At 45.9% G+C, this 27,788-nt stretch overlaps 1 protein-coding gene across 3 annotated transcripts; it reads right to left on the reverse strand.

The window, feature by feature from the left end:
* On the reverse strand, window positions 1-9,364 carry LOC307107188 (uncharacterized protein). 3 transcript variants are annotated; one of them, XM_079784234.1, is made up of 4 exons: window positions 9,314-9,364; window positions 8,826-8,969; window positions 8,377-8,433; window positions 1-1,101 (listed from the first exon to the last, which is right to left on the reverse strand). In XM_079784234.1, the coding sequence occupies exons 1-4, from the start codon at window positions 9,329-9,331 to the stop codon at window positions 202-204; spliced, it is 1,119 nt and encodes a 372-aa protein (XP_079640360.1). In that variant the 5' UTR covers window positions 9,332-9,364; the 3' UTR covers window positions 1-201. The 3 variants fall into 3 exon arrangements, with proteins under 3 accessions (XP_079640360.1, XP_079640359.1, XP_079640361.1); XM_079784233.1 differs by having other exon boundaries at window positions 1-1,098; window positions 8,329-8,433; XM_079784235.1 differs by lacking the exon at window positions 8,377-8,433 and having other exon boundaries at window positions 1-1,098.
* Between the last annotated feature and the right edge of the window lie 18,424 nt (window positions 9,365-27,788).

The following is a 27,788-nucleotide window of genomic DNA, read 5'->3' on the forward strand; positions in this document are numbered from 1 at the left end:
GAGGATTTGTAGTGAGGGGGAAGAGGCCACGGTTTCCAAAAATCCCAGTAGGGGATTTGCCATGTCGTCCAGGTCCCGGGCAGCCAGTTTCCCAAACCAGGGTCCCGGGGTCCCTGTCCAGGTTAGTCCAGCCCCTGGGGGTCGGGGCCCTGGCATGCTCCTCCTCAGCCAGACACTAGCAGCCCGCAGCGACAAGGGGGCTCATCTGCTCTCACACTCCGGGCAGCGCTCAGAGACAGTGGCGGCCGTGGCGCCGGGGGGCAGCTGGAAGTCCTGGCCGCACACGGTGCAGATATAGAGCCGGCTTAGCATGTGGGAACGGCGGTGGCGGACGAAGTGTGAGCTGAGGCGGAAGCGCCGGCCGCACTCGGTGCAGGGGTAGGGCCGCTCGCCTGTGTGCGTGCGCGAATGCTCCGCCAGGTTGGACCGGTGGCCAAAACGGCGGCCACACACGGTACAGCGGTGCGGCTTCTCGCCCGTGTGCACACGCCGGTGCTTGGCCAGCGCCGAGCTCTGCGCGAAGCGCGTGCCGCAGTCGGCGCATGCGTACGGCCGCTCCCCCGTGTGCGTGCGTCGGTGGCGCGCCAAGCACGAGCTGCCGCCGAAGGCGCGTCCGCAGTCGGGGCAGGCGTAGGGCTTCTCGCCCGTGTGCACGCGCAGGTGCTGCGCGTAGTTGGAGCTCTGCGCGAAGCGGCGCCCGCACTGCGTGCATACGTAGGGCTTCTCGCCGGTGTGGCGCCGCCTGTGTTGCTGCAGGTTCGAGGCGGCGGAGAAGCTCTTGTCACACTCCGGGCACTTGTAGGGCCGCTCGCCCGTGTGCATGCGGCCGTGTTTGGTCAGCGCCGACTTCTGGGAAAAGCGCTGGCCGCACTCGGTGCAAACGAAGGGCCGCTCGCCGGTGTGCGTGCGGCCGTGTTTGGTCAGCGCCGACTTCTGCGAGAAGCCCCGGCCGCACTCGGGGCATTCGAAAGGCCGTTCACCCGTGTGCGTGCGCGAGTGCTTGGCTAGCGTGGACCGGCGCGCAAAAGCGCGGCCACAGTCCGGGCATGCGTGTGGGCGCGCCGGGTCGGCGGACTGCGCTGAGGCCTTGCTCGGGATCTGCTGGGAAAGAGGAGATAGGTCAGTCCTGACCCACAGGCCCGGGAGCAAGAGACCTGGGTCTCCGCAAGCTGCAAGCTCAGTCCCGCTTATGGAAAACAGGGGAGCCAGGGTGCCTCCCTCAGAGCACGGCTGCGCACATTAAATTAGTCATTGCATTAATGTACATAGCACATGCCCTGTGTCATTCTGCCTGTTCTTTAATAACTCAACAAGTATTTATTAAGGGCGTACAATGTGCCAGACTGTGTTCTAGGCACTGGGGATTCAGTATTATATTTTTTAAATTCCTGCTACGGGAAAAATGGATGAGCGCTGATATTGGGTGAATGTTTCAAATTTAAATAAGGTTAAAAAATGACCCAGCTATATGTTGTCTAAAGAAACCAATTTTAAAAAACTGATGTAACAAGAGCAAAAACTAAGTGAGAAAGCAGGCTACAGATGGCACAACAAGACCCTGAGGCAGGGGTTTCCCAGTGAAACCCCAAGAATGACAAGAAAAAGTGCCTACGCAGAATGCATGGAGGGGAGAGTAATGGATGGAGTGCCCTGAGGGGATCTCGAAGCCTAGGACCCTGTAATATGAAAGGGATGGAGAACCATTAGAGATGTTAGACGGTACTTCGCAGGGACATGACTAGATCAGACTCATTTTATTTTTGTTTTTTTAAATATGTTTTATTTTTTTTTTACAGAGAGGAAGGGAGAGGGCTAGAGAGTCAGAAACGTCGATTAGAGAGAAACATCGATCAGCTGCCTCCTGCACACCCCCTACTGAGGATGTGCCCGCAACCAAGGTACATGCCCTTGATCAGAATCTAACCTTCAGTCTGCAGGCTGACACTCTATCCACTGATCAAAACCGGTTTGGGCTAGATCTGACTCATTTTAAAAGCCTCCCTGGGGATGCTGGGGCAGGAGGAGGCAGCAGGCAGAACAGGAGCCCAGGGAGGAGGCACTGCACTGCAGTCACCTGGCGAGAGAATACAGTGGCTCAGGCCCCGGTGACAGGTGAAGAGCGAAGCAGTGAAGGTGGCGAGAAGTGGTCTGCTTCTGAATATATTTTTGCCATTTGAGACAACAGATTTGATAAATAAGATCAGACATGAGATGTAAGGAAAAGAGGAGTCAAAATTACTCCAAGGATTTTGAATTTAGGTTCACACAGAAGTCGAGCTGCCATCTGCAGACATGAGGATGGTGGGAAGAGCAAGTTGAAGGGCGAGATCTGTTTCAGGTCACATCTCCAATTCTTGATAATCTGGAGCTCAGGAGACAGGCCTAGGCCAGATAAATTAATTGGGAAGCCGCCAGCCTGTAGATGGTTTTAAAGCTTGAGGCTGAATGAGATTACCCAAGGGGTGGATAGAGAGAACCAAGGGCCGCAAAATGAGCAGCAGCCAGTGAGGTAGGAGAGGATGGCGACTTAGAAGCCAGTGAGGTAGAAGAGGATGGCGAATTAGAAGTGAGGCCAAAAACGAATCCAGGCTTTTGAATAAACTTTTAAGATACAGCACATAGCATTTTTTTAAGCTGTGAAGAAGGAGGCAAGGGTAAAACCCAAATACAATTCTGAGGCCTGAAATGAAAATAAGCCAGTTTTACAAAACCTGGGCTTCTAGATATAAAATAAAAAAATGTTTTATAAAAGGCAGGTGAAGGGCACACGTTGTATTAACAGTGTTAACATTGTATTATGTTAACATTTTGTATTAACAGTAGAAGGAAGAGGACTATTGAGGGCATATTGCTCCCTTCTTAGGAAAGAGAGGGCTCATCCAGGCAAAGTGATGTTGAGTATCTACAGCGGGCGGAGCAGTTAGGTACATTAGTTAATGATTAAACGAAATACCTGACACATATTAAGGACAAGACAGTCTTACCTTCTCCCCACAAAGCAGTTACCATAGTCTTATTTTATAGATAAGGAAATGGTTAAGAGAGGGTGACAGCTTGTGAGCAGTTCAGGCCTTTACTTTCTTAAGCTGCAAGGAGGAACTTCAAGGCCTTGAAGATCAGAATTCTGGTTTAAACAGTATATATAATAATAACAGTGATACCAACAATACAGTGTCAAGTTTCTACAATGCTATTGGATGTACATTATTGTATTAAATCTTCCTGCCACCCGCCTTGAGTCGGCTGTTATCCTTTGATATTTAGGAAAACGGGCTGAGGCAGATTAAATTCCCAGAGCCCGTGGGAGGCAGGACCCTTAACTAGCAGCTACACTGCGCTGCCCGGCGCTCGCACAGCCAGGATGTGACAGAGGCTGGACTCCAAGTCCTGGCACTTTCCCAGGGGGATTCAAAGTTAAAGTACAACCTGACACTTCAGATCAAGAAACTCCCCGTAGCTGATTTGGCACAGGGAGACTTCAAGGTCACACTTTCCAGTCTTGCCCTGGTTTTGACATCTATTACCCCAGGCAAGTCACTCCCTTCCCAGTGAACCCGCCTGCCTCAGTGAACCCAGCAAGGCGAGGTCGGCAGGCCAGGTGAGATAAAAACTGCCCAGCTGGAGGTAGGCACACATCACAGGAGGACTATTGAAGGGCGAGATCTGTTTCAGGTCACATCTCCAATTCTTGATAATCTGGAGCTCAAGATAAACTAGAGCAAGAGGATTCAAAGGCTCCTGCCGGCGCACTCTTATCATTACGATCGTTATGTACCTATTTTCATGGATATTAGAAAAACTATGCATCACATGAAACCCACAGTTTCATCAGTATTATTTTTTTGAATGAACATGGATTTAACATAAACAATGTGAATCTCTCTGAAGAAAAGCATTAAATAAGTGAGCACAGGAGCGAGCTGGAGGGGGTCAATGGGGGAAAAAGAGGGACAGAGTAATACTTTCAACAATAAAGATTTAAATAATAATAATAATAGAGAAATAAATGAGCACAGACCCACTGGTGTGGCTCAGTGGTTGAGCGTCATCCCATGAACCAGGAGATCAAGGTTGAATTCCTAGTCAGGGCACATGCCCCGGTTTCAGACACCATCCCCAGTAGGAGTCCTGCAGGAGGCAGCCCAACAATGATTCTCTCGCTTCATTGATGTTTCTATCTCCCTCTCCCTTCCTCTCTGAAATCAATAAGAAAAAAAAAATATTTAAAATAATAAATAAATAAATCAGCACAGCAGTGAGCGCTATACATGCGACTAAAGCTGGGCAAATACCAAACTAGGTGGTCAGTCAAGGCCCTTACATGTGTTAAATTCTACAGCTATTAGATTTAAAGATAAGAATAAATAGTATTTGCACTATACTAAGAGGGTCCAATGGGGATACAATGTAGTATAGTAAGATATATAAACTTGAAGTTTTTTTAAAAATATATTTTATTGATTTTTTACAGAGAGGAAGGGAGAGGGATAGAGAGTTAGAAACATCGATGAGAGAGAAACATCGATCAGCTGCCTCCTGCACACTTCCCACTGAGGATGTGCCTGCAACCAAGGTACATGCCCTTGACTGGAATCGAACCTGGGACCCTTCAGTCCGCAGGCCGATGCTCTATCCACTGAGCCAAACCAGTTAGGGCTAAACTTGAAGTTTTTGAGTTTGTCTTCCTGTTTATGGTTTTCTCTTTCTTTCTTTCTTTTCTTTTTTTTTTTTTTTTTTTTTGACTAGAGCAAAGTTCCCAGTTTCCTCCTCAGCCATTACTTGTCCATTAATAACAACTACCATGAATTGAGCTCTCTGTGTGCCAGGGACTGTGCTAAGTGCTTTTCACCCATGTTCTCGGTAAATTCTCACAGCCCTTTGGGTTAGGTGTCATTAGCTCCATTTTATAGATAAGGAAACAAGACTCAGTAGGGAAGTGACCACACACGGCCCTACATCCAATCAATGTCAGAACTGGGGTCTGAACTCCAAGTCTCATCATCCAAAACACCTGTTCTCTTAACCATGCTGCAGTTCTACCTCACCGACAAGTTTGAGGTCACCCCACACAGCTTGTCTCCCTGCCCTGCCCTGGACCCTTTCAGAATCCCCCTTCTTTTTGGTAATACGATCCCTATCCTCTAGCTCCTTGCTACAGACCAGCCGTGTCAGCAGCAGTGGGAACCTGTTAGAATCTCAAGTCCCACCACAGACCTACTGAATCAAAATCTTCACTTTCACAAGATTCCCAGGTGGTTTGTATGCTTGTTAAAATTAAGACACTTAATCTAGAAGAGAGGACACCTCCTGGAGAAAGCAGGTGGAAAGGTGCAGAGGGTTTTACAGGCTGAAGGACCACACAGGCACAGTCTTGGAGGTGAGAAAGGGCAGGTCTGTTTGAAGCTGGAATGTGGGATGGGTGTTGGGTCATGAAGTCAGGACATGAGGTCATGGGGTGTAGAGCTTTGAATGACAGACCTAGGAGCTGAGACTTTATCCTGGGGGAAACAGAAAAACACTCAAAGGTTTGAGCAGAGAGAGAGAGAGAGGATTAGATGTGCACAGAGCCCTTGGAGAAAATCTTTGTTTTCATTAAGAAGAGGTTGGATTTTTAGTTTTTTAATATATATATATATATATATATTTTATTGATTTTAGAGAGGAAGGGAGAGGGAGAGATAGATAAAAATATCAATGATAAGAAAGAATCATTGATCGGCTGCCTCCTGTACGCCACACACTGTGGATCAAGCCCGCAACCCAGGCATGTGCCCTTGACTGGAATCAAACCTGGGACCCTTCAGTCTGCAGGTCGACACTCTATCCACTGAGCCAAACCAGCTAGGACTGGAGAAGTTGGATTTTGATAGGCAGTGAGAGAATGCTTCGGCGCCTGCGTGCAGCATGATTCAGGCCTGTTCTGGACAACAACTGGCCTTGGGACTGGGTGATGATAGCACTGGAGAGAGCTTGGGAGATGACAATTTTCATAGAAATGGAGACTCGGGGAGACCACACAGCGAGCTCATGAGCCATCCGTGGGCAGAGTGCTGTGCTAAATGTTGATGGGATGTGTGTGAGCAATCTTCACTTCCACCCTCCTCCTCCAAATCCACTCACCCAGAGGATACTCAGTCTGGCTTTCAAAAATCTTACTTTCATTATCTCGTTTTACAGATGAGAAAGCCAAGGCAAAGCTGATAAATGGTGAAGTTGGGATTTGAACCGATGCTTTTAACCGCTACAGGTTCTGCCTCGAGTCTAGCCCTCCGTACGTTTCATGACCAGCCATGCCCAGCCTCCTCCATCCCATCCTTAGCTCCAGCCAGTCCAATCAAGGTTCGCACATAGCCCCAACTCTCTGTCTTGTCTCCACTGCTGTCACTGCCTGAGAGCAGGCCACCAGCCTTACATGGCCTGTTCTCCCACAACCGCCAGTGGATCTTCGGGACAGAAAGCCAATGTGCCTCCTCTGACGTGAGCCTTCTGAGGGCACCGTGTCACCTCACGTGCTGTGCAAAATTCCTGTGCTGGCTTCCAACACCTGTAGCCCTCTGGCCCCATCTCCTCTGAGCCTTTGCTTTTGCTGTTTCCTCCTCCTGGAATGCCCCTCCTCTGCCTCCGTTTGCCAAATCCCCACTGAGCTTTGTCTGTGAACCTTCCCCACTGCCTGGAGTTGTCTGCCCTCAATCCTCTGTCTAGGCCTCCATGTTGGTTTCCCTTTCATACCCAGCCCCAGGATACAGCCCGAAAAGGCCTTTGATAAAAATGAGTTGAAAAATCTCCAGAAGGCCCTAGCTGGTTTGTTCAGTGGGTAGAGCGTTAGCCTGGGGGTTGAAGGGTCCTGGGTTGTATTGTGGTCAAGGGCACATGCCTGGGTTGCAGGTTTGTTCACCACTAGGGGGCGTGCAGGAGGCAGCAGATCAATGATTCTCATCATTGATGTTTCTATCTCTCCCACTCCCTTCCTCTCTGAAATCAATTAAAAATATATATATTAAAAACAATCCTCCAGAAGGATGACATAGCCCAAGGCCTTAGAGTTTAAGAAGAAGAAAGATGAATAATATTTACCTAGTATTTAGGATGTGCCATACACAGTTCTTGCTCTTTACATGTATTAACTCATTTCATCCTCACAACCCTAAGAAGTAGGTGCAGGTATGACTTTCCTTTTACAAATGAGGAAAGTGAGGCACAAAGAGGATAAAATTAAGACACTTAATCTAGAAGAGATTGCCCAAGGTGATACAGCTGGTAACTGATGGAGATGGAAGTCTACCCTGAGCTCTAGAGTCTGAGTTCTCTTTTTTATTTTTAAAAAATATATATTTATATTGCTGAAACCGGCTTGGCTCAGTGGATAGAGCGTCAGCCTGCGGACTGAAAGGTCCCAGGTTCGATTCCGGTCAAGGGCACGTACCTTGGTTGTGGGCACATCCCAGTAGGAGGTGTGCAGGAGGCAGCTGATCGATGTTTCTCTCTCATCGATGTTTCTGACTCTCTATCCCTCTCCCTTCCTCTTTGTAAAAAAATCAATAAAATATATTTAAATATATATATATATATATATATATATATATATATATAGATAGATAGATATATAGATATATATATATATAGATATCAGAGAGGAAGGGAGAGGGAGAGATAGAAACATCAATGAAGAGGGAGAATCATTGATTGGCTGCCTCCTGCACACCCCCCACTGGGAATCAAGCCTGCAACCTGGGCATGTGCCCTGACCAGGAATCAAACTGTGACCTCCAGGTTCATAGGTTGAGGTTCAAACACTGAGCCACACTGGCCAGGCTGGAGTCTGAGTTCTTAACTTACAGGTGGAATGGGGAGATCAGGAGATCCACAGGGGCCAGAAGAGGCAGACTGAGCTAGGATGATGGGCCAAGGAGGCCTGAGAAAAACAGACCTACAGAGTTCTTGTGACAGAGCAGAGGCCAAAGCAGCCAGCCCCCGCCCCCTACGGCCCACCACACCCACTAGGGGGCAGCAGAACGTTCTTTCCCTGGCAACTGGCTCCCCTGCAGGAAGAAAGCAGAGCCTGGGCCCAGAAACCTGGCCCAGCCAGAGTTCTCCAGGTATGAGCTGGGTGGCACTGGAAGCTGTGGCAGTTCGGGGCTGGAATGGGGAAACCTAACTCACGTTCTGATAGTAAAGCTCCTCCCTTTAAACCTGCATCACCCTCAGGATAAATCCCAAATGCCCGTTGGCCTGCCACACACCCTACGCTCACCCACGCCTCTCCCAGTGCCCCACTCACCCCCTGAGCCACTGAAAGGCCCATTTCTTCTGCCCGGAGCAGTCACTCACCTCACCCCTCACTCGCACTGGTCTCAGACAAGCCATCTCTTTACTAACTTTGAGACCTTGGCCAGTCACCAAACTGTCAAGCTTCCTGGGCCTCAGTTTCCTCACCTGTAAAATGGAACAAATACTACCTATGTTATAGAATTGAGGTGCTGAAAACAGTGTCCGGAGAAGAGTAAATGCTACCAAGAGTCAGGGGTTTCTGTTGCCTAACCTGGCCCCTCCCCCACCACGTCTGCATTAGGTTCCCAGCTCTGGGCTTCTCCCCCCTGGTGGCTGCTCTCATCACACAGGATTGTAGCTGCGCGGTTACTCAGCAGTCTACCAGTGCTACGCACCAAGCTCCATGGGGAACCAAGGAACATATGTATATGTCACCCAGCACAAACCCTGGCACAGCAGGTGTGACACCTCTTTGGCCTCAGCATAGGCAGTGGGGCAGAAGGATGGGTTGCTGATCCTCAGATTCCAGATTAGGGATCAGGGTGTGGGACACGTACCTCCTTGTTGTCCACGGGGATCTTGAGTTTCACCACCTCATACTTCTCCTCACCCTCATTTTCATCCTTCACCAGCAGCACCATCTCCTCTTGCATCTCTTCCTCCTCCTTCTGTGCCTGCTGTTCGTCAGGCATCTTGGTGTCCTAGGGCGGGCAGCTGGGTCAGACGCTCAGGACCCACCCCGCACCCCGGCCCTGGCCCAGGCAGGCAAGGCGGTGCAGCCGTGGCTTCTCTTGCCCGACCTGGTCTCTGGGTCTGGCCCTCTCCCTCCCACCCCAGCTCGGCCCTAGGCACCAGCACTTGCCCGCGACCAGCTCGGAAGACACTTGTTCACCCCACGCATCCCTGCGTGAAAGGCCCAGAACAGTTCGAATCTCCAGTGCCAACGAGTCGCCACCCTCCCGCGCTGAGTCACTGCCGGGCGCCTGGGTCGGCGGCCCGGAACTCCAGGCGGGATCGGTGCGGAGACCTGGGGGTGCGCACTCACCAGCTGCAGGTTTCGCATTAGCGCAACCCCCCCAACCAGGACAGGGCTCCCCGGGTTTGGACACTTGTGATGCTTCGGAGGCGGGGCCTCCGGGAGACCTGTCATTGGTCAGAACGGCTAACCCCGCCCCCTAGGGGCGGGATCCGGAGGACCCAGGCGTCCAGTCCGAGCTGCCCCTGGAGGATGGAGAGCCCAGATCCAGTGATGTTCCCCAGCTCCCAGGACCCCGGTCCGCTCCACCCCGACTTTCAAGGTCCTCGCAGTCCGGTTCTGACCCACCTTCAAGGCGTTTTTCCTGTGCCCGGCTCGGAGGTCTCCGCTGCGGCCGAGCACGTCCGCTCCGCCCAAAATAGGCCACGTGCGCCCCAGCCCGGGCCTGGGCCTCTCGCTGGCGCCCCGCCCGGAGGGCGGACCCTGTTGCCTCCTCACCTCTTCCCTTTCCTCCTTCGCTGTCTTTTCTCCTTTCCTGGACCCCGAGATACCTTGCTCCTTGAAAACATGCTTACCGAATCTACACCCACAGAAAGCTACCGCTCCCTGTCATGTGTCATGGGGCTACTATGCACCAGCATGCTAAGCGTCTCACACTCCAGGTCTCTTGAAAATTAAATGTGTCGTTTTTTTGGGGTGTTTTGTTGTTGTTGTTGTTGTTGTTTTTAATCCTCACCCGAGAATATATTTTTTAATTGATTTTTAGAGAGAGTGGAAGGGAGTGGGAGACACAGAGAGAAACATAGATGTGAGAGAGACACACCAAATTGCTAACCTTCTGCAGGAGCCCGGATTGGGGCTGGGGATCCAGCCTGCAACCGAGGTACATGCCCCTGACCGGAATGGATACCCGGTCCCTTCAGTCCTCTGGCCCATGCTCTAACAACGGAGCAAAACCGGCTAGGGCATAAAACTAAATGTATTGGGGTATGTTATCACCACTCAAAAGTTTAGTCTCCTTCAGACACCATATATTTGACCCTTTTCCCTGGTCCTCACCTTCCCCCATCTGTATCTATGAATTTATTGATCTCTTTTTATCTACACAAAGGTGGGTCCATTTTAAGGATGGGCTAATTGAAGTTCTGGGAAGTAAACTGATTTGCCTAAATTATACAATAAGGGTTTTCACATCATCCCCCACAACCTCGTAGCCTAGGTGGAAAATGGGTAGCTCACAGGCCAAATCTGGTCCACAGAAGTATCTTGTTTGTCCCTCAGTATGCTTTTACATTTAAAAATTAGCTTCAAAAAAGAGGTCTTTTGCAAATTTTTTATTTCCAACATTTCAAAATATCATTTAAAGATTCGGTATTTCTCATTCCTCTTAAAAAAAAAGATGTCTATTTCTCCCATTTTATGGATGGGGCAACTAAGAATCAGAAATGAAGAAAGCAAAGAGAAATAACATTCAGTAAATGCTTAAAATCCCTACCTTGCCTCTTTACCACAGCTCTGTGTGAGGATCTATAACATCTCCCTTTGACAAATGAGGGAACTAAAGGTTAGAGAACTTAAGTAATTAGTTCTAAGTCACACAGCTAGTAAGTAGCAGATTCCAAAGCTCATGTTCTTTCTATTGCTCCAAACTATCAGAAATGAGGTTACACGGGCTGGAGGGGGTCAATAGGGGGGAAGGGGGACATATGTAATACTTTCAACAATAAAGAATTATTTTTTTTAAAAGATACAAGCGAGGGACAAAGGGTCGGAGGGTCAATGATCTGGGTGGTGTTTTCCTTGAATCCAGTGCCATGTGGAAGCTGGAAGGCTGGTCCTTACTGCTCTGACACTGAGCGACCTGCTCCTGTCGCCTGAGGCAGGCGTGGCCAGGATCTCCGTGCCCCAGGGCCAGCAAAAAAAAAGAAAAGAAAAGAAATGAGCTTACATAAGGAAATTGGTAGCAGAGCCAGGACTCAAACCTGAGCCTCAGGCCGCAGAGCCCAGGGCATAATTTGGATGTTGGGATTAAATCTGGTCGAATATTTGTGCCTCCCAGAGGTAGGCAAAGGTGTTAAATGGCTGAATACTCACACCTAAGATCCCCAAAGCCACTTTGATTGTGTTCATTCTCTCAAGTATTCAGTGAGCCCTCTATGTGCCTGGCACCATTCGAGGTATTGGAGATGCAGTAGTGAACAAAGCAGACAAAAATCTTGACTACCAGGGTCCTTCTAAGGGTGTAAAAAATATGAACAATAATCAAGAGAGTTTCAGATCCTGATAGGTACGAGAGGATGAGATGGAGAGTGGTGTGGTTGGGGGCTTCTTGAATGGGCAGGGAAGGCATCTCTGAGGAAGTAATATCTAAGATGCCTTGGATGATGAGAAAACGTTAGCCATTTGAAACTCTGGAGGAAGAATGTCTAAAGAGAACTAAGGCCTGGCTGACGTGGCTCAGTGGTTGAGCGTCAACCTATGAACCAGGTGGTCACGGTTCAATTCCGGGTCAAGGTACATGTCCGGGTTGGGGGCTCAATCCCTAGTGTGTGGTGTGCAGAAGGCAACCAATTAATGATTTTCTCTCATAACTGATGTTACTATCCCTCTCCTTTTCTCTCTGAAATCAATAATAATAATAATAATAATAATAATAATAATAATAATAATAGAGTGAGAGAGAGAATTACAGAGGCCTTAAGGTAGGAATGAGTTTGGCCTGTTTGAGAAACAGAAAGAAGGCTTGTGTGGCTGGAGCCAAGTAAGTTAAGGAGGGAAAATGTAGTGTGGAAGATGGAAGTGGGTTAGGCAGGGACCCGGTTATGGCTGGAACCCCACCTCTAAAAAGGCAAGGCCTGCTTGCCCTGATTCAGAGAGTCAGTGAGGAGACTGGGCTGGGAGCACTGAAAGTTCCTTCTAGAAGGCCTTCTGCTATGGAAGGACTAAGGAACCGTCCTTTGAAAAGGACAAGGACTGCATCCATTTGCTCTGCAAACATGTACAAGTATCGACCTAGAATTGGAGCTAGTTCCTGTTCTTGAGAATCTCATAGTCTAGTAAAGAAGATTGTGATGAAAAATACATAGGAGTATATATAGTTAAATTTACATATAGCCTGGCTAGCGTGGCTCAGTGCACATGCCCGGGTTGCAGGCTTGATCCTCCGTGTGGGGCGTGCAGGTGGCAGCTGATCATCACTGATGTTTCTCTCTCTCCCTCTCCTCTCTAAAATCAATAAAAAATATTTTTAAATATTTACATATAAATGAAAAGGAAACAATAGTTGTTCTGGCAGAATAGTGGGGTAAATGAATAACTCTGTTAAAGAGAGTAGGCATTGGGTACAGGCCTCACTGAGGAGACAAATGTGAAAGGACCTTCTAAGGTGAGTGGGCGTTTGCCAGATTAACAAAGAGGTAGCAGCTTGTGAGATGGTCCAAGGACACTTCACCGAAGTATTTAGTGAGGCCTACTGTGTGCCCGGCCCCTTTGAGGACTGGGAGGTAGAAAATTGAATTTGGGAAAGTCTTTATCTTCCTCATTACTCTGCATGTCACTACAGTATTTGTCTTCAGCCTCACTAGAACTTCAGGTCTTGAATCCCCAGCAACTTGGTGCATACTCTTCACTCTGCCTTGGACATTCTGCCTCCTGTCCTCTCCCCGCCACTTCCTCCTTTCTTAGTTTATTCCAAGTCATTCTTTACTTCTTTGGAGAGGCCTTCGGTTTGTTTGTTTGTTTGTTTGTTTTTTAAATATATTTTTATTGATTTCAGAGAGAAAGGAAGAGAGAGAGATAGAAACATTAATGATGAGAGAGTCATTGATCAGCTGCTTCCTGCATGCCCCCCATTGGGGATTGAGCCTGCAACCCAGAATTGAACCTGGGAACCTTCAGTCCACAGGCCAATGCTCTATGCACTGAGCCAAACCAGCTAGGACTGGAGAGGCCTTTGGATCACGCAGAATTCTCTGCTGCATGTGTGCTTCTAGCATAGTCCTTACCACACTTGAAATCACTTGTTCAGTGGCAATCTTCTGTGTAGAAACTGAGGACAGAGACTTGGTCTTATTCATCCTTCTGTCTCCAGTAACTAGGTAGTGCTGTTGAGTGACTATCCTCAAGAAGCTCTAGATGTTGTCAAGGTAAGAAACATTCAAACCTGTAGAGAAATTTTGTGAGTTTATTTGAACTTGACAATTACCGGGAAGCAAAATCTCAATGGACTGAGACAGTGTTATAGAGAATGGCAGTTTTGCACTCTATATTATACACTAGTGGCCCGGTGCACGGATTCATGCACATTGAAAGGAAATTAGTTAGAAGAAATATTTTAATATCGCTATTCACCCTTTCTCTATGATAGAAGTGTCAGAGATGAAAGAAAATTAGTAAAATGTATATGAAAATAATATATAAATTGATTAATAAATAATAACAACATGATATAACAACAAAGACATGATATAAAAACAACATTGATAAAAACAATGTCTGATAAATTGATTACATTTATTCTAATATCTTCGTTTACCACATTAAGAATAAAAACACTTTCAGAGTGCTTGACTAATTGGCGCCAGCATGAGCTTTATATGTATTGCGCATGCATGAGTCAACGTTTATTTTTAAATTGCCAGTGCGTGTCATATGTACCGGCTGGTCGGACAGATGTATGGTCGGTCACTCAGCCTTTCATGTATATAGGTTACAATCAAAAGAGCAGACGAAAGTGGATTACATGAAATCTACTGGTGATTGATTAGGGAGGTGGGAGAAAGCAAAATGGGGAAACCTCTGGGATTGGATGAAATGTAAAATTATAGACACATACATCTTTTATATAGGCGGATGCAGGATAGTTAACAGTTAACAATTAACCCAATAACAATGAGAGGACTTGTTGTCTCTGGAGAGTGGTGCCTGTGCTTTGAGGGATCCGGAAAAAGAAAAATTACTTAAACATTCCAAAGATATGTTGTAGTAGATGCAAAAAGACAATAGACAGGCTCAAAGATTGACCTTAATCAGGGAAGATTCTAGCCTAGGACATGACTACCTGCTATAAACTGCTTTCAGGTAAAAAGTTTTAATTTCAGACTATTCCTTTTTTTTTTTTTTAATTGATTGATTTTAGAGAGCAGGATAGAGAGATAGAAACATGGATGAGAAACATTGATCAGCTGCCTCCTGCACGCCCCCTTCTGGGTATCAAGTGTTCAACTCGGGCATGTGTCCTGACTGGGAATGGAACTGGAGACCTCTTGATTCATGGGTGGACACTCAACTACTGAGCCACACCCGCTGGGCCTGACTAGTCTTTGTTAGGACTGTAGGGCAATACAATCCTTAACAGCCATTTGAAAGCTTCCCACTTGAGAACAAAGAGCAGGAAAAACTTGCTGGACACCAGGAGTCAGGCCAAACAAGGAACTGAAACTGTCCTAAAGATACCTGATCGCACACCTGCATTCCCTCTGCATTCCAAGCCCACCAGCTCAGCCCCCAAACCCCCGGGTGACAAAAGTTTCCCACCAGTGACTGCATATAAGGATGAAATTCCAGCGCCTGGGTGCACCATCATCCACTCAATGTCTCCTTGGCTTGGGGCTGTGCGGCCCTTCCCTTTGGATATTCCATTCCCCGGCCCCTTTCCTTAAATAAATTCAATTTTTCTAAATCAATATCTGAGATGCTATTTAGCCTGCCTGCACACAGCATCCACCATGTTCACCTTTCATTCTTTTTTTAAAAAAATGTATTTTTATTGATTTCAAAGAAGAAGGGAGAAGGAGAGATAGAAACATTAGTAATGAGAGAGAATCATTGATCGGCTGCCTCCTGCACGCCCCACTATTGGGGATTGAGCCCGAAACCCGGGCATGTGCCCTGACCACCAGGAATAAAACCGTGACCTCCTGGTTCACAGAGCCACGCTGGCTGGGCCGCCTTTCATTCTTTATGGATACTTTGGGGCTCTGAGTTTGCAAGGCCACCACTCAGGCCTTCCCTGAGCTTGTCAGGTTAACATGTGGCTCGGCCCCTTTTCATCCACAGGAAGGAGGCAAGACTGGAACCTTGGATGGAAGTCAGGGCCAAATTTTTCCCCAAAGTGAAAGGCAGGTAAATGGGAGGCAGTCCGGTCTTTTGGGCCTTCATCAAGAAAAAGTCTGGATCATTTCTAACCTATAAGCTAATATGATCTAGGCTTTGCTGTCTGTCTTACTTCTCTGTGTTTTGCATCTACTATAACATTTACTTATAGTTTGAGGGCACCCCATACCACTTTTCAGTGTTTATAGTCTGACCAGGAGATGAGTTCCCATTTACTATGGCTCATCTACTGCCATAGGGAGCACTGAAGTGCTGTTATTTATTAACCCGATTCCCGCTAGTTGTTCAATTGGATGCTGTAATCTTAAGGCTTAATCAGGCCAAGGCTCTGAAAGAACACAGTGTGGCCCTAACCGGTTTGGCTCAGTGGATAGAGCGTCAGCCTGTGGACTGAAGGGTCCCAGGTTCGATTCTGGTCAAGGGCATGTACCTTGGTTGCAGGCATATCCTCAGTGGGAGGTGTGCAGGAGGCAGCTGATCGATGTTTCCAACTCTCTATCCCTCTCCCTTCCTCTCTGTGAAAAATCAATAAAATATATTTTAAAAAGAAAGAAATAAATAAAAGAACACAGTGTTGTAAATTGCAATTTCCATTTAAAAGTTCCAGAGGCCAGGAGGACAGTAAGTTTCATAATTAAATTTCCTGTGCCTCAGCAGCAGTTATTAAAGGTCATTTTTTTTAGACCCTTCAGCTTCCATATGAATTAATATATTAGTAGCCCTTTTTGGATTAGGGGTAAGCACATTCCCATAATTGGGTTCTAGCATCCTATCTAATAAAAGCCTAATATGCTAAGTGTCCAACCATTTGGCTGTTTAACCAGTCGCTATGACACACACTGACCACCAGGGGGTAGACGCTCCGACCGGTAGGTTAGCTTGCTGCTGGGGTCCGGCTGATCAGGACTGGGTGAGACAGGCCTGCATGCCCTGGAGCCTTCCTGCGGTCCCTTCTCGGCCCCAATCGTGCACTGGTGGGGTCCCTAGGCCTCTAGTTTATATATAAAATTCCTTTCTCAATATTCCTTTTCTACTAACCTTCTACAACTTCCCTTGTTCTTCTTAGTTTCTCTCTTTTCACTCATTTAGAAATAACTAAGTCATTAGAGTAAACTTATTTCTTTTAACTACTCTTAAAAATATACACATCCCTTTTCTTCCTTTTGCAATGGCATTTCCTCTAAATTAATTAATTAATTTTGTTAATCCTCACCAGAGGATATTTTTCCATTGATTTTTAGAGCGAGCAGAAGGGCGGGGAGAGACAGAGAGAGAAACAGCGATGTGAGAGAGACACACTGATTAGTTGCCTCCTGTATGTGCCCCAACCAGGGCCAGGGATTGAGCCTGCAACTGAGGTATGTGCCCTGGACTGGTATTAAACCTGGGATCCTTCAGTCTGTAGGCCGACACTATATCCACTGAGCCAAACTGGCTTGGGCGCATTTCCTCTAAATTTAAAAAGAGAAATCATAAAAAGGATATTATTGATAATACAAAAGTTATCTTATGCACTTTTAGCAATTATTAACAGGTGGGCTATATATACAAAGTTTGAAAAGCTCCAAGAACAAGTATATTATGATGATGATTAATATTATTAGCAGACAGGTAAAGATAATCAAACAAATAAAGTTGAACATCAATTTGTGGGTATACAGGCCTTGCTGATGTCTTGGGAAAGCTGTCTATCTCTGATGTCATTGGCTTCTCATCTTTAAGAAGTCTTCGATCGCCCAGCTGGCGTGGCTCAGTGGTTGAGTGTTGACCTATGAACCAGGAGGTCATGGTTCAATTCTTGGTCAGGGCACATGCCCAGGTTTCGGGCTTGATCCTCAGTGGGGGGCCTGCAGGAGGCAGTCAATCAATGATTCTCTCTCATCATTGACATGTCTATCTCCCTCTTCCTTCCGCTCTGAAATCAATAAAAATATATTTGAAAAAAAAAAAAGAAGTCTTTGATCCCCTCTGTAGGTAGAGGCAAGCGTCAGAGACAGGCAGATATCCATTTAGGTACCTATAAAGTCTCTTCCAACACTGTTGGAGAGAGTCTTTAATTAATGTATTTTCCTGTTTGTAAGTTGTGGTCTTTTTTTTTTTAAATTTCTTTATTGATTAAGGTGTCACATATTTGTCCTCATCCCCCCATTCCCATCCCACACCCCTCCCCATGGATGCCCCAACCCCCTGTTGAACTTAACCATTGATTAGGCTCATATGCATGCACACAAATCCTTTGGTTGATCTCTCCCCCCTACCCCCACCCTCCCCTATCCTCCCTCTGAGGCCCGACAGTCCGATCGATGCCTCCTTGTTTCTGGGTCTGTTCTTGTTCATCAGTCTACGTTGTTCCTCATTTCCCCTAGATGAGTGGGATCATGTGTCACTAGAGATATACTTATAAGAACCGAATGTGAGACGAGCAATAATAGTTATGCTGACAGGCAAATGAATCAGCCTGTAGTGAGTTTCTTTCTGAACCAACAGTTCTTTTGAGACCCAATTTCAATGTCCACCAGTTCCTTATGTGTACATGTCGGCACTGACTTTTCAGTTCTGGATGGTGGACAAATGGTGGTAATGTAGGTCCGACTCCCTCTGGTTTGGTCTCGCCTGGACCCAGGGGCGCGGCCTCACCCGGACTCAGGGGCGCGCGGCCTCACCCGGACCCGGGACCCAGCATCACCCGGGCCCAGGGGCGCGTGGCCTCACCCGGACCCAGGTGCGCGCAGCCTCACCCGGACCCAATTGTGGCCTTTTTTTTTTTTAAAAAAAAAAGCACAACAAAACAACAACACAACATTTAAAAAATGTATTGATTGATTTTTAGAGAGAGAAGAAGGGAAAGGAATAGAGAGATAGAAACATCAATGAGAGAGAAACATCATTGATCAGCTGCCTCCTGCACATCCCCCACTGAGGATCAAGCCTGCAATCCGGGCATGTGCCCTGACCGGGAATCGAACCGGTGACCTCCTGTTTCCTGGATGGACGCTGAACTGCTGAGCCACACCAGCCGGGCTAAGTGGTCTTTGAAGTCTTCTTCTCCCAGGAGTTTGCAGTGAAATGAAAAGTTACTAATTTGTCAGTTTCCAAAAGCTGGCAGTGAGCCCTGATAATAATTCAGAATGCTTCCTTTTAGTAAAGTTGATGCATATGTTCCTTCATCCAGATTTATGGGGTAACGTGACTATTTCATAAGGAGAAAGGCTGTGTTTTCCAAAAGAAGTAGATTTCAGGTTGAGGAGCAGTATAGGGAGATCTTCTGGCCAACAGAAATTAAAAGCTTCTGAAAATATATCTAGTTGAGTTTTTTGTTTGTTTTTTGTAAGCGGAAGCAAAGTTTATTGAGGGACAGAGGGACTCCCTGCAGCAGGCAGGGAGGGGGCCTGAGTGGGTTTTCCCTAGTTGAGTTTGAATTGTGCCATTTGTATGTTCAACCCATCCAGAGAACTGGGGTGGTAAACACAATAAAAACACTGTAGAATAGGCCAAATATTACAACTGGATTGCATTATATTTGCCCAGGGAAATGAGTCCTTCAGTCACTGTAACTCAGAGGGAATTCCCCAATTGGGATTTAATTTTTCCCAATAATTTACCTAGGCTTAAGGTTGATGCTCTCCTACTAGGAAATGCCTCAACCCAGTGAGAAAACATACAAATCATCATATGTATATTTGGCTCAATGGATAGAGCGTCGACCCGTGGACTGAAGGGTCCCAGGTTCAATTCTGGTCAGGGCACATGCCTGGATTGTGGGCTTGATCCCCAGTTGGAGCATGCAGAAGGCAGTCGAGCAATGATTCTCTCTCATCATTGATGTTTCTATCTCTCTCTCCCTTCCTCTCTGAACTCAATAAAAATATGTAAAAAGGAAAAAAAAATTACCATACCTCAAATGGATCTAAAGGAAGTGGAAAATGTCCTTGGGATCCATGGACTGGTTTTCCAGGATTATATTTGGACAGATAGAACATCGGCTGTATACTTTATGATTCAGTAAGAGAAGGTTTCTAGTAATATTGTTTACTTCATGAAATCATCTTTTGGGGATGATTTACATGTACATGTTGAAGTATAGGGAGTTGGGCCCCTATAAGTAAGATTGGTTTCTGATTGAGTCCAAGCCACATGTGTTTGCCTGGGTCAAAGATTCCCACTACAGCCCTACCAGTTTGGCTCAGTGGATAGAGTGTCGGCCTGCAGACTCAAGGGTCCCAGGTTCGATTCCGGTCAAGGGCATGTACCTTCGTTGCTGGCACATCCACAGTGGGGGGGGGGGGGGTGCAGGAGGCAGCTGATTGATGTTTCTCTCTCATCGATGTTTCTAACTCTCTCTCCCTCTTCCTTCCTCTCTGTAAAAAAATCAATAAAATATATTAGAAGAAAAAAAAGATTCCCACTGCATGACCTTTTTAATCCTCACCGGAGGATGTTTATTGATTTTAGAGAGAGAGGAAGGGAGAGAGAGAAATATTGATGTGAATGGGAAACATTGATTTGTTGTCTCCCGTATGTTTCTCAACCGGGAATCAAACCCACAACCTTTTGGTGTGTGAGACAATGGTCTAACCAACTGAGCCACACTGGCCAAGGCAAAGGTCCCCACCCCCCCGGCCCCCCCTCCGCCTTTTAAAATATATATATATTTTTATTGATTTCAGAGAGGAAGGGAGAGGGAGAGAGAGATAGAAACATCAATGATGAGAGAGAATCATGGATTGGCCGCCTCTTGCATGTCCCCCACTGGGGATCGAGCCCGAAACCCAGGCACATGCCCTTGACCGGAATCAAACCTGGGACAGAGAGGGAGCCCTTTGGCTACTGAGTCTAACGCTGACGCTCTATCCACTGAGCCAAACCAGCTAGGGCAAAGGCTCCCCCTTTTTGTTGCCGTATCCTCTTTTCTTCTCCAGCTGTCCATTAGAACGGTAAAAGTGAGTCTTGTTGATTTCACAGGAAGCAAGGAGCATTCTCAGGTCTAGATAATTTGGCTGTTTAAAGCTGCCTGTCCAGCTGCGGCTTCAGCTAAATGGTTTCCTATTGCTGTCATGGTGGCCGCTTTAGAAGGTCCTGGAATTGTGATAATTGCCAATTGTTTCCATTTCTGTATGACGTCTAATGATTCTGCGACCTATTTTCTATTCTTTATGCGCTGCCCTGAGAACGTTAAGAAGCCTCACTGTTGCTACAACATCCTAGAGCTGTGAGCTACACCAAGGGCATAGATTAGTACAAATATTTGATTTTGGGCCAATTGACAAGCCCGAGTTAGAATAATTAATTCAGCTTGTTGGACAGATCTTATTCAGGTAAATAAGAACCTTCAATTATATCCACCCTGGAAGTTAATCACGTATCCAGCTAGGTAACATCACTGTTCACCTTTCACAGTTCCATCTGTAAACCAAATTAAGTCAGCATTACCAAGGAGTTTTCTGTAAACCATTCCTAGGAACAAGAAGGTGGTCAGTGGGCAAAACATAATCACTGATGTCTTCATCCTGCAAAGAAGGTAGCAAAGTTGCTGAGTGAAGACTGTTACATCAGCCCTGACAGTGTGGCCCATTGGTTGGGAAATGTTGCCAGTTCAATTCCTGAGGAGAGCACATTCCTGAGTTGTGAGCTTGATCCCAGTAGGGGGCATGCAGGAGACAGCTGATCGGATGTTCCCCTCTCATATCCATATTTCCCTTTCTCCCTCTCCCTTCCTCTCTCGCTAAAAATCAATAAAAATATACAATACTTTTTAAAAGACTGTCACATCGAGTTAAAATAATATTAGGCGCAGAAAGCAAGGACCAGTTGACTGTCGGAAGTGTTGAGTGCGATGAGAATTCAGTAGAAATTCAACAGAGTGAGGAACATGAACAAAGGAGAGCCCATAACTATCTTTTCTCTTCTGCTTGTTTGCATAACCTGTCTTTTTTTTTTTTAATTTAAATTCTTTATTGTTTAAAGTATTACCCAAGTCTCCCTTTCCCCCCATTGACCTCTCCCTGGGCGCTCCCACCCCCCAGCACATGCCCTCACCCCCCTACTGTCTGTGTCCATTGGTTATGCTCATATGCCTGCATACAAGTCCTTTGGTTGATCTCTTGATCCCCCACACCTCCCCTCACTCCCCGCATGACCTGTCTTAGCATAGATGGCTGTCATGCAGAGCGGGAGCCCTTTGGCTACTGAGTCTAATTGCGGGCTATAATATTCTATATCTATGATAAAAATATACTAAAAACAAACCATACAAACTTAACATTCTATCTAATTATGAGAGACTTTTATGAAAGGGCTACAAAAAGTTAGAAATTCTGAATAGTTTTCAATAAATATTATCTTTTAAAAGATTAATTTAAAAAATTAGAAAGTTTATAATTAAGGTGTCCCAGAGTGGGAGTTTGAGGCAATTTTTTCTTTAGCTCATTAACAGGGTGGTGGGCACACAGTGCAATATACAGATATTGTAACATAGAAACCCACACCTGAAACCTATATGATCATATTAACCGATGTCACCCCAATAAATTTAATAAAAAAGGGAAAAAATTAAAATATATAAATTTACAGCTTTTTAAAAAATATATTTTTATTATTGATTTCAGAGAGGAAGAGAGAGGGAGAGAGAGATAGAAACATCAACGATGAGAGAGAATCATTGATCGGCTGCCTCCTGCACCCCCATACTAGGGATGGAGCTCACAACCCAGGCATGTGCCCTGACTGGGAATCGAACGGTGACCTCCTGGTTCATAGGTCAATGCTCAGCCACTGAGCCACACTGGCCAGGCTAAAAAATAAAAATTATTGGCCTGGCTGGACAGTTGGTTAGATCATTGTCCCAATATGCCAAGGTTGCAGGTTCAATCCCTAGTCAGGGAACATACAAGAATCAACCAGTGAATGTATGAATAAGTGAAGCATGACCAGTAATCAAACCATGACCTCCTGGTTCATAGGTTGACCCTTAACCAATGAGCAAACACCGGCCGGGCTATAAATTTAGAGCTTTTACAACTTTTTTCCCTTCTGGGTTCCACTGAATTAGATCAGGTCACATGCCCGGGTTGTGGGCTCGATCCCCACTGTGGGGCGTGCAGGAGGCAGCCGATCAATGATTTTCTCTCATCATTGATGTTTCTATCTCTCTTTCCCCCTCTCCCTTCCTCTCTGAAATCAATAAAAAAATATTTTAAAACACACACACATACACAACAACAACCCACATTCAGTCTCAAGATTATTTTCCTCTTGTGGAAGTTTCTTTTAAATCATTATTTTCCCAATTGGTTCAGTATCTGATTTACTTAGTCCTAAATACATTTCACCCTTCTAGAAAAAGAATATGTGGGTATCATTGTTTTCAAGAAAATCTTGCCCTATCAGGTGAATTGGGACAGATCTGATTAGCAAAAATATATATTGCCCCGAAACATTCCCTAGGTGGAAGGGGACAGGTTCTGATCTAAAAGTCAGAGGTTGATTAGATAGCCCTTCCATTCTTTACTCTGAGGGGGAAGGCAACTTAGTTGGAGCAACCATATGCTTGCTTCTGTTTCTTTTTAATATATTTTATTGATTTCAGAGAGGAAGGGAGAGGGAAAGAAGATAGAAACATCAATGATGAATAAACAATCCAATCAAAAAAATGGGCAAAGGACCTGAATAGACACTTTTCGAAAGAGGACATACAGAAGGCCAAGAGGCATATGAAAACATGCTCAAAGTCACTATCATCCGAGAGAGATGCAAATCAAAACGACAATGAGGTACCACCTCACACCTGTCAGAATGGCTATCATCAACAAATCAACAAACAAGTGCTGGCAAGGATTCGGAGAAAAAGGAACCCTCGTGCATTGCTGGTGGGAATGCAGACTGGTGCAGCCACTATGGAAAACAGTATGGAATTTCCTCAAAAAGTTAAAAATGGAACTCCCATTTGACCCAGTGATCCTAATTCTGGGAATAGATCCCAAGAAACCAGAAACACCAATCAGAAAGGATATGTGCACCCCTATGTTCATAGCAGCACAATTTACCATAGCTAAGATTTAGAAACAGCCTAAGTGCCCATCAGCAGATGAGTGGATTAAAAAACTGTGGTACATCTACACAATGGAATACTATGCTGCTATTAAAAAACAAAAAAGGAACGTTTGCTGTAGCCAGAGTGGCTCAGTGGATAGAGCGTCGGCCTGTGGACTGAAAGGTCCCAGGTTCAATTCTGGTCAAGGGCACATGTTCAGGTTGTGGGCTTGATCCCCAGTAGGGGGCGTGCAGGAGGCAGCCAATCAATGATTGTCTCTCATCATTGATGTTTCTATCTCTTTCTTCCTCTCTGAAATCAATAAAAATATACTTCTTTTTTTTTTTTTTTTAAAAAAAAGGAACTTTTACCATTTGCAACAGCATGAATGGAACTGGAGAGCATTATGCTAAGTGAAATAAGCCAGTCAGAGAAAGATAAATATCACATGATCTTACGCATATGTGGGATATAACAATCAACATAAACTGATGAACAAAAATAGATCCAGAGACAAGGTAGCACTGAACAGACTGTCCAACCTCAGAGAGAAGGCAGGGAAGGCGGTGGGGAGGGGGGAGGGGGGGGAGTGGGGGTGAGGCGGGTGTTAGAGATCAACCAAAGGGCTTGTATGCATGCATATTAGCATAACCAATGGACACAGACACTGGGGCGGTGGGGGCTTGCCCTTGGGGTGGGGTCAATGGGGTGGGGGAGGGAAGAAGACACATGTAATACTTTAAACAATAAAAGAAAGGAAGGAAGGAAGGAAGAAAGAAACATCAATAATGAGAGAATCATTGATCTGCTGCCTCCTACACGTCCCACACTCAGATCAACCGGGAATCCAGTCGTGACCGCCTGGTTCATAGGTTGATGCTCAACCACTAAGCAACACCAGCTGGGCTCTTTTTCCCCCCCCCCCCCCCAAATCCTATTTTAGTTTTCTATAACCGTTCTTTCTTTCTTTGTTAATCCTCACCCGAGGATATTTCTTTCCCATTGATTTTTAGAGAGAGTGGAAGGCAAGGGGAGAGACAGAGAGAGAGAAACATCAATGTGAGAGAGACACATTGAATTGGTTGCCTCCCACACATGCCCCAACTATTTTTTTTTTAAATATATCTTATTGATTTTTTACAGAGAGGAAGGGAGAGGGATAGAGAGCTAGAAACATCGATGAGAGAGAAACATTGACCAGCTGCCTCCTGCACACCCCCTACTGGGGATGTGCCCGCAACCAATGTACATGCCCTTGACCGGAATCGAACCTGGGACCTTTCAGTCCACAGACTGACGCTCTATCCACTGAGCCAAACTGGTTTCGGCCATGCCCCAACTATTAATTCTGCTGCTTTTGCTCCCAGAAACCAGTAGGTACATTACTGGGAATAGGTCAGAATAGCCAGAATCACATGCTCTAACAGTTAAATTAAGTTCCTTTGTGAGTCCATCAGGGTCCCGGAGAAAATCAGGGAAATCTTTAGGTAGATTCCTTAATTATGTTCTAGTCCAAGTAATGTATACAATTGCTGGTTCCCCTCTGCCTGAGACCAGCTTTTCTCCAAAGGGAGCTGCTAGAATTCCTGGATTGTCCTTGTCTGGATTTCTATCCTCATTTTCCCCTAGGTCAGTAGTGGGAAGTGGTAGTGGAAGAGATATGGAGGAGATAGAAGGGGAAGGAAGAAGGGAGAGAGAGGGCAAGTCCCGACAAGAAAGCTCAGAGAGCAAAGGATATAGGGCAGTGGTTCTCAACCTTTCTAATGCCGCGACCCTTTAATACAGTTCCTCATGTTGTGGTGACCCCCAACCATAAAATTATTTTCGTTGCTACTTCATAACTGTAATTTTGCTATTGTTAATGAATCATAATGTAAATATCTGTGTTTTCCGATGGTATTAGGCTCTATAGCAGCAGTTCTCAACCTGTGGGTCGCGATCCACAGGTTGAGAACCGTTAGCAGGGTCGCCTAAGGGGAAGAGCTGTAGAAGGGGGAAGAACGGGGTATTGGCATTTATTAGTGTTAGCAGTCTTCTTTAGATCAGGGACAGTCTCTAAAATTTCTTTTTTTTAATTTATTGATTGATTTGAGAGAGAGAGAAACTTGTTGCTTTACTTATTTATGCATTATGTTTGAGTCTTTTATGTGCCCTGACTGGGGATCGAACCTGCAACCTTGGCATATCAGGATGATGCTCTAATCAACTGAGCTACCTGGCCAGAACTCTAATATTTCTTATTAACTTAAAAACATATTTTTATTGATTTCAGAGAGGAAGGGAGAGGGAGAGAGAGATAGAAACATCAATTATGAAAGAGAACCATTGATCGGCTGCCTCCTGTATGCCACTTACTAGGGCTCAAGCCCACAAACTGACCAGGAATTGAACTGTGACCTTCTGGTTCATAGGTCCATGCTCAACCACTGAGAAACATTGGCCAGGCTAAAAATAAAATTATCAGCCCTGGCTGGACAGTTGGTTAGAGCATCATCCCAATATGCCGAGGTTGCAGGTTCGATCCCTGCTCAGGGCACATACAAGAATCAACTAGTGAATGCATAAATAAGTAAAGCAACAAATCAATGTTTCTCTCTCTAAAACGAATCAATAAATAAAATAAAAAATAAAAAGAATTGACATGTGCTCCTCCTAAAAGCTTCTAATTTCCAATCATTCAGTTTAATTTCAGAGCTGGCATTTTCTAATTTTGCATGCAAAAAAATAATTTAGACACCAAAAAAATATTGTTTTGGGCCATCTTAAGTTGATATAATTTCTGGTTAAATCTTCCCATTTCTGTAAGTACTTGCAAGTAAAGGCTTCCTATGCATTGTATATCTGCAGGAGTGTTAATGGGGACTGGAGGCTGGGAATTTTCAGCCTTAGAGGCATGATTTTCCACGTTAATTTTAGTTTTATTTAGATATCTGCAGAGTCTGCACCAATTTCTAGGGATATTGTGTGGTGAGTTGAAGTGTGCTGCTTGAGTTGACTGCAAGGGGCCATCACCTCCGTAATTGCATTCAACCCTCTTATGTGTCCTGATTTCTCTCCCCAGCTCTCTAATGCAGTGGTGAGAACTGAGGTAACAAACTTTGAAGTGCACATCCCCAGACGAGTCAATTAATTAATTACAGTTTAGTTGGAATCCCCTATGGGGCCCCTACATATCATGGGGAATGCCTCCTTGCAGCAGGTCAGTAAGACACTAGAAAAATCCCTTGCCAAGTGGAATGAGGAAAATGAGACAGACAGCTGAACAAACTGGTCTAGCAATTTACAGCCAGATACAGAAGGTCACCCCCCTAGAGATAACATCTAGGCTCTTGTATTTTAGCTCCAGGCCCAGAAAAGCAGCAAGACCGGGTGGGCGGCACCAGGACCAGCTGCGATGACTAATGACCCCCTGCCCTGATGCTGACCCATCAGTAGAGACCATGACCCTAAAAGGGCACACCTGGAAAACAGGAATATTCTACTGATCCCTCCCTTAGACTTTTCCTAAGCTTCCAGCCTCGGAGCACATGTGCCTTTCCCTCCCCCCTCCTCCCCCACAGGCACTCATCCCCTAAACTTTAAGGGTCCCATGAGACCTGCAACCAGGGGAGCAACAGGCAGCAGCAGCTCATCCTGGGCTAACCCCCTGAACCTGTCTCCAAGGCCCCCTTTTCTGTGACTTCCCAGTGAGCCAAAGCGGCCCTGCCCTGGCTCATTTCTTCCTATACCATTTCTAGAGCCAGAGCAGCCTCACTTAGGTCTCTCCTGCTGCTTCTTTCATGCTGAGCCCTTCCTTGTTCACCGGCCCAGCTTTAATAAACGCACTCTCAATGGCCTGGACTCATGTTGTGGCATCTTTCCTGCACGAACCCACATCTACAGGCTGGCCCTGGGCAGACCTGCTCAGCACCAGGTCCCCTGTCTGGCAACACCCTGGCATCTCCACAAAGAAAAATGGAAATTTGGGCCCTAACCGGTTTGGCTCAGTGGATAGTGTCGGCCTGTGGACTGAAGGGTCCCAGGTTCGATTCTGGTCAAGGGCATGTACCGAATTCGTGCGTGGGCACATCCTGAGTAGGGAGTGTGCAGGAGGCAGCTGATCAATGTTTCTCTCTCATGGATGTTTCTAACTATCCCTCTCCCCTCCTCTCTGTGAAAAATCAATAAAATATATTTTTTTTTTAAAAGAAAGAAAAATGGAAATTTGGGCTGGAGGGAGGAAATGCCCCTTATCTTCATAGCCAAACGAATTCAGATTCTCATTTATCCAGCAAAAAGTTCTTTGGTCAGAATCTCAGAAAGCAATTCCAATTGAAAAACCAAAGTTAAAAATTAGCCACTCATTTTTTTCCTCCTGTCCTGCCTTAGCCTGGGTTCTACCAATCCTTAACCTTTAGTTCT

Source organism: Cnephaeus nilssonii (genome assembly GCF_951640355.1).
Source record: "Cnephaeus nilssonii genome assembly, chromosome: 2".
Taxonomy (NCBI): Eukaryota; Metazoa; Chordata; class Mammalia; order Chiroptera; family Vespertilionidae; genus Cnephaeus; species Cnephaeus nilssonii.